The following is a 7,109-nucleotide window of genomic DNA, read 5'->3' on the forward strand; positions in this document are numbered from 1 at the left end:
AGTCGGGGTATGCTAAGTCTCGAGGTGACATGGGTTCATCTAAGAAGACGAGAGATTCATCTTCTTCTTCTTTTCTGTTTTTGCCACAACAGACCAAGTCTTCAGGGTTTGTTTCTATGAGGAGTTTAAGGAGTACGCGCCCAAGCCGTATTACTTGTTTCAGGTGTGGCCAATAGGGTCACAAGGCATCGAAGTGTAAGTAGAATCTTAGTCATCAATAGTCGGCTCGTTCTCAGTGCCAATCCCAAGAGAGGAGCTAGTCATCCGCATGTTATCATTGTGGATAGTCAAGGCATATGAAGAGGTCTTGCCCACAGTTAGCCAAGACAGGGAGTGCTTCAGGGTCCCAACAGTCGAGAGGTTTTCAGGTAGACCAAGGTCAGAGCCAAACTTATCAGCCAATTTAGTTTGGGCAGGCATCTAGAGTAGTACAAGGGGCCACTTCTACACAGTTAGTGCAACTGACCTACATTCCAAGGGGTGATCGGAGTGAGCAAAGGCCACAAGGGCGAGTTTACGCCATCATCGCTTCTGAGCAATCTTCTAGGCCATTAGTAATGAGAGGTACATATTTTATCTACAATAGTTGGGAATGTATTGATAGATACCGAAGTATCTCACTCGTTCATAGCATTTGCATTCTCATCTGTGTTGGGGTTAAAGATTGAACAACTAGATTCTTCACTTACGTTAGAGTCACCAATTGGGGGTCAAGTTATCCTAAATTGGGGATGTCGCGGGTGTGTGATTGAAGTTGCTAATCACGAACTTCCTTTCAATCTTGTGTTATTAGATATGTCAGGTTTTGATGTCATCCTTGGCATGGACTGGTTGTCCTTTTACCGTGCCATTAATAATTGCTTCCGTGGGAGAGTTATTGTGTGCACATTGGGTGGGGCCTGTTTCTATTTTCTAGGGGATAAAACCGATGGTGTGTTGCCGCCGTTGTATGGCCCATGGGGTCGAGGAAAACTTAGTTTTCTTCTTACAAACATTATGAATGATGGGAGCAGTATGGTTTGGGGAGTACTTCCTAGAGTGGTTTGTGAGTATTCAAATTTTTTTTCTGAGGATCGTACCGAATTACCACCTTATTGTGAGGTTGAGTTTTCTGTAGATTTGGTGCCTGGCACGACACTCATCTCCATGTCGCCTTATAGATTTGCACCAGTAGAGTTGCTTGTTTTGAATGAATAATTGCAAGAGCTATTAGACAAGGGCTTTATACACCCTAGTACCTCACCATGGGGAGCACCGGCCCTATTCGCTAAGAAGAAATATGGTTTGTTGCTGTTATGTATCGATTACCGCAAGTTGAATAGGGTCACAGTTAAGAATAAGTATCCGTTACCTAGGATAGATGATTTTTATGACCAACTTAAGGGTTCCCGATGTTTTTCAAAGATAGATCTAAGGTCGGTTATCATCAGTTGAGTGTGAAGGAGGATATTCCAAAAACGGCCTTTTGTACTTGATATGGCCACTATGAGTTTCTTGTAATGCCGTTTGGCTTGACCAATGCCCCTGCCACTTTTATGAACTTGATAAATCGAGTCTTCTAAGAGTATCTTGACAAGTTCATAATGGTTTTTGTAGACGACATCCTTATTTACTCATCTTTAGAAAAGGAGTATGGAGAGCACCTCCGAATTGTCTTGCAATTGCTTAGGGAGAACCAATTGTATGCTAAGTATGAGAAATGTGGGTTTGGTTTTTCGAGGTGGAGTTTCTGGGTCACATGATTTTCGGGGATGGGGTAATTGTAGACTTTTAAAAAATCGAGGTTGTGCAGAATTGGGAGTGACCTAAGAATGCTTTTGAGATTCATAGCTTTTTAGGTCTTGTCGGGTATTATAGATGATTTGTAAAAGACTTCTTCACCCTAGCATCTCCATTGACTAGATTAACTAGGACGGGGGTGAAGTTTGTTTGGAGTGAGTTATGTGAGAAATCCTTCTTGGAATTAAAGGCTAGATAACTATTGCACCAATTTTGATCTTTCCAGAAGTTGGTTGGGTTACACCGTGTATTGTGATGCATCTAGGGAAGGCTTGGGGTGTGTTTTGATGCAAGAGGGCAAGGTTGTAGCGTATGGTTTGCGTCAGTTAAAGATTCATGAAAGGAACTACCTAACTCATGACCTAGAGTTAGCCGCAATAATTTTTTCTTTAAAACTTTGGAGGCACTATTTGTATAGGGAGAAATTTGATGTGTTCTCAAATCATAAAGCCTCAAGTACCTATTTTCCCAAAAATATTTGAACCTACCTAGAGAAGATTGATGGAGTTCATGGAAGATTATGATTTTGAATTGCACTACCATTTGGGGAAGGCCAATGTGGTGGCCGACGCCTTGGGTAGGAAGTCTGTGAACATGGTTGCTAGTCTTTCCATGAAAAAGTGGAAGATGTTGGGTGATCTGGGTGAGTTTTCCTTGCACCTTGGCGAGTCTCCTCGACAAGCTACTGTAACAACCCTCGTTTTAACTTAGTCATACTTGCATACATTCAAGGATGATCTTGTTTTGATATGTGCATCTGCAAATCTTGTCTTGTTTTGCTCGAATGATTGCTTGCATGCTTTGTTCTTGTCTGGTGTGCTGCCGAGGTCATCTTAAGCCTAGTCACCTTCGAAACCTTTTCCACTTAGAACTGTCGTGGAATCCCTTCGTTTGACCTCCATCTCCGCCTTGGCATATTGGCCGAGATGTCACCACCTAGGCCGAGGCGCGTGTCGCCTAGGCCGAGGTGTGCATCATCTAGGCCGAGATGTTATTATCTAGGTGTTCTAGATCCTTGACCCTTGCATTAGTGATTTGTTCCTGGATTGGCATGACCTGGACCGAGGTGTGGCGCATCTAGGCCAAGGTGTGGCGCATCTAGGCCAAGGTGTGGCACAGCTTAGTCAAGTGTTATCCTTCCAAGCCGATGTCCTTGCCACTTGCTCACCGGAGTCTTGTTGTTAGCCAATGTCGTTATTTGCCGGAGTGCTCTCGCTGTTTAGCTTGTTGAGTACACTTTGTCATGGTCTTGTCTAATCAGTCAGTCACCTTTTCGAGTAGAGCCAACCAGCCGGTGCCACGTGTCCCAGCAGAGGGATTAAGTCAGTGACTGTCGGGAGAAACAGATCATTTTGTATCAAATCTTGCCTTTTAGAGAGAGAAACTCTAGGAAGAAGAAGGAGAAGTTTGAGTAATAGAGAGTGAACTTCCAAGCTTGATCGTTGGGGCTTGAACCGTTAGATTCGAGTTTTGAGGTTAGAATCTTAACCTACTCTTGTTGTTCTTATTGATCATCTAGCTGCATTGCACGATCAAACCTGTTCGGCACGTCATGCGTTGATTTGAAGATGGCTTTAGAAAGAGAAAATGGTTTTCATGTATTCTTGAAGAAAAAGCCTCGTTTGATCCGAAAGTTTGCTTTAAAGCTCATGTTTTTGTGTTTGTTTTGATAAGACCCTAGAATAGGGGTACCCAGGTTCATGTTTTTGAATTCATAGCATGAAACCTCAGCTTTCGTAATAGCCAGTTTTGATCTTTGCATTCGTCTTCCTCATGATTCATGTTCTTCATGTTCTTTATGTTTATCAAGAGGGAAACCCAGATTTTCCCGACTTTGCTTTTGAATGTGGCCGTCGGGGTCACACCTCGGCAAGGAGGTGTGGGACCTCGGCCTAGACTTGGTAGTTGCCCAGCTTGTTTTCCAGAAATAAGAAACGGTGTCTTGATTTGATTTGGCTTAGTTTTGATGAATGCCGAGGTCATTTGCATGCATGCAAGACTTGTTTTGAGAAGTGCATTCAATAGACTTTGCCATGTGTTTGTAGGCCTTGGACTTGCCTTGACCCCGACGTTTGCAGAACTAGGTGAGTGGCATTTTTAATAAAGCTATGTTATATGTTTTGATAAAGACTTTGCTTTGCTTTGTTTTGAAAGTATTTGTTAAGCATGAATAATTGTTCCTATTTTGTATATCAAGTATTACCTCGTTTTGATGACCTCCTCGGAAAGTCCCTTGTGCTGGAGGACTCTAAACTTTCGCAGCACATCTCGTTTGAAAGTCCCTCGTGCTGGAGGACTCTAAACTTTCGCAGCACATCTTGTCTTGAAAGTCCCTCGTGCTGGAGGACTCTAAACTTTCGCAGCACATCTTGTCTTGAAAGTCCCTTGTGCTGGGGGACTCTAAACTTTCTCAGCACATCTCGTTTTGAAAGTCCCTCGCGCTGGAGGACTCTAAACTTTCGCAGCACATCTTTTCTTGAAAGTCCCTCGTGCTAGAGGACTCTAAACTTTTATAGCACCCATGTTTGAGATACCTCCCTTGCTATGTCTCGTTTTGCCACTGACGGTTTACCGCGTGGATATGTTTGTCGGGATGTTATCATTTATAATATGTTGATGCTAGTAAGTATCCCTTGAAGCTTGAAGATTTGTTAGATGGACGAGGTCCATCCCTTGTTATATGAAGTTTTGACTTGTATTGTTGGAAAGGACTTCGGCTATTATTCATGCAAACCCCTTTATTATTTATACCATTCACTGAGTATCCAAGCTCACCCTCTCTATATATATATAGGTGATGAGCAAGAAGGCGATGACGCCTAGATGTGATTCGCGAGCTTATTTTGGATTTTTGTCATGCCGGCTTGACTTGTAATTATGTCGGCAGTCTTGAAAATCATGCTTCTCGGCTTGTAATATTTGTATTCCGTAAACGTCGGCTTGAGAAGCCTTTTGATCAGGATGTGTGTTTTGTATGTATGTTATGTCGGCAAAGAAGATGTCGGCAATCTGGTAGATTACATTCCTTGACCGGTAGTTCGTGCATTTTGTTTGTGTCGGCTTGTGAAGCCCTTGTTAAAATGTAAGATGTAATTTGTACTTTGCTTCATTTGTAACTAAGTTGTAACCCATATGAAGATGGTTTTTATTTCATTTAACTTATGCACAGCTCTTATGGACTAATCTGATTGTATGTATCGCTTTCGTACTTGTGAGCCCCATATATTTATACTCTGTTGTGTGTGCATTTTGAAAGTTGGCCTTCGGTAATCTCGGATTACTGGCCATCACGGCACCAAACTACTAGGGGCGGTTTGGGGTCGTGACAACTACCTTATTTTCGGTTCTTGTACAACCTACACTTGTCACACGGGTTATGGAAGGACAATAGAGTGATCTAGAAGTAGAAGTAATCCAAGAGAAAATCTCCCTGGGAAAGGAATAAAAGGGTTTAAAGGTACATCCGGACTCGAGCATCTGGTATATAGACTGCATTTTTGTACCAAAATCTTGTAGATATGAAGTACTTTAAGAATTCCATCACTCACGCCTTGCAGTGCATCTGGGAGGCACACAAATGTATCATGATCTTAGCCGTCAATTTTGGTGGAGAGGTATGAAGCGAGACGTAGCCTTGTTTGTGTCCAAGTGTCTAACTTGTCAACAAGTCAAAGCAGAAAACCAAAAGCCACCCGGGTTATTGCAACCCTTGCCTATAGCCAAGTGGAAATGGGAGCACATCACCATGGATTTTGTTTCGAGTCTTCTTAGAACACAGAGGGGTAATGATGCAGCTTGGGTTGTTGTGGATCGACTAACTAAGTCGGCTCATTTTCTTGCTATGTGTATGGGAGATTTGTTTGATTATTTGGCTAAACTTTACGTTAGAGAGATTGTTCGACTCTCTGGGGTTTCGGTGAGTATTATCTCAGATAGAGACTCTCGTTTTACCGCACGGTTATGGCTGAGTCTACAAAGTGTTATGGGTACTCAATTGACTTTTAGCACCGTATATCACCCTCAAACCGATAGGCAATCCGAATGCACTATCCAAATCCTAGAAGATATGTTGAGGGCTTATGTATTAGATTTCAAGGGTTCTTGGGAGAAACACTTGCCTCTAGCTTAGTTTGCCTACAATAATAGTTTTTAGGCTAGCATCGGGATGGCTCATTTTGAAGCTTTATATGGGCCTTATGTAGATCACCTATGTGTTGGACCGAGGTAGGGGATTCACCCATGCTTGGACCCAAATTGGTTCGTGAAAGGACTGAGAAAGTGGCTCTCATTCGAAAGAGGTTGATTATAGCTCAAAGTTGACAGAAGAGTTATGCCAACCGGAGGAGGAGACCTCTATTTTTTGAAGTGGGTGATCATAGGTTTTTGAAGATATCACTTAGGAAGGGCTTGATGAGATTTGGGCAAGGTAGGAAATTGTCACCTAAGTTCATTGGTCCCTTTGATATCATAGAACGGGTGGGAGAGATGGCCTATCACCTTGGCTTACCACCATAATTATTCGAGTTACATGATGTATTTCATGTTTCTATGCTTCATAAATATGTGCCTGATCCTTTCCATGTCTTAGATTGGAAAATTGTAGAGGTAGATGAGAACGCTTCATATGAAGACAGACCTATAAAGATCTTAGACTCCCGAGAATGCGTTTTGAAGGGCAAAACTGTCACTTTAGTCAAAGTGTTGTGGCACCATTATGAGGTAGAAGAGGCTACTTGGGAATGAGAGACCGAGGTTCAAGAGAAATATCCAAATTTGTTTAATAATGTGTAATCCTGTTAGATTGTTGTGTTTATTACAATGTACATCTTGATTTATGGAAAGGAGTAATGAAAAGTGTTAATTTCTTAAAGACTTGGACTTTCATGTCATTAAGTGAATTTTGATTTGATTTTGTTTTTAATTAATGATGTTATGATGGTTGGAGTTATTGTTAGTATGGTATTCATCTTCCTTGGGAATTGTTGGAGTTGTTTTGCCAAGAGTTACGAAATTGCGGGAAGGGAATTCTTTAAGGGGGGTAGGTTGTAACAATCTGTTTTGAGGGACCGCTCGAGTGGTCAATTGGTCGCTCAAGCGAAGATGCGCAGCTCCTAGTATCTTGCATGTTTGCAAGCGGGACTGCTCAAGCGATGAAATGGTCGCTCGAGCGTAGAGTTTTAGACTCCCGGTATTTTCATTGTAACTCTGCAAAACTACTAGAATCTTGCGTTTACTGCTTGGGTGATGGAAAGTTCGCTCGGGCGATCTCTTCGTTTTGTGTCCTTTGCTCGAGCGGCCTGTTCAAGACAGCACATTTAAAAGTTGATCTA

General features: G+C 42.2%; 1 protein-coding gene across 1 annotated transcript; it reads left to right on the forward strand.

The window, feature by feature from the left end:
- Nucleotides 1-296: 296 nt before the first annotated feature.
- LOC145799486 (uncharacterized) lies at nucleotides 297-1,197 on the forward strand. The gene is made up of 2 exons (XM_082889079.1): nucleotides 297-378; nucleotides 605-1,197. The coding sequence occupies exons 1-2, from the start codon at nucleotides 297-299 to the stop codon at nucleotides 1,195-1,197; spliced, it is 675 nt and encodes a 224-aa protein (XP_082745205.1).
- The last annotated feature ends 5,912 nt before the right edge of the window (nucleotides 1,198-7,109 follow it).

This window comes from Camellia sinensis, chromosome 9 (genome assembly GCF_055761805.1).
Source record: "Camellia sinensis isolate YWXY chromosome 9, ASM5576180v1, whole genome shotgun sequence".
Classification (NCBI taxonomy): Eukaryota; Viridiplantae; Streptophyta; class Magnoliopsida; order Ericales; family Theaceae; genus Camellia; species Camellia sinensis.

Excerpts from the sequence above, each read along its gene's own strand:
- LOC145799486 (XM_082889079.1), top strand. The coding sequence starts at position 297 with ATGAAGAGGTCTTGCCCACAGTTAGCCAAGACAGGGAGTGCTTCAGGG. Across the intron at positions 379-604 it reads AGGTTTTCAGGTAGACCAAG|ATACCGAAGTATCTCACTCG; the intron begins GTCAGAGCCAAA and ends ATGTATTGATAG.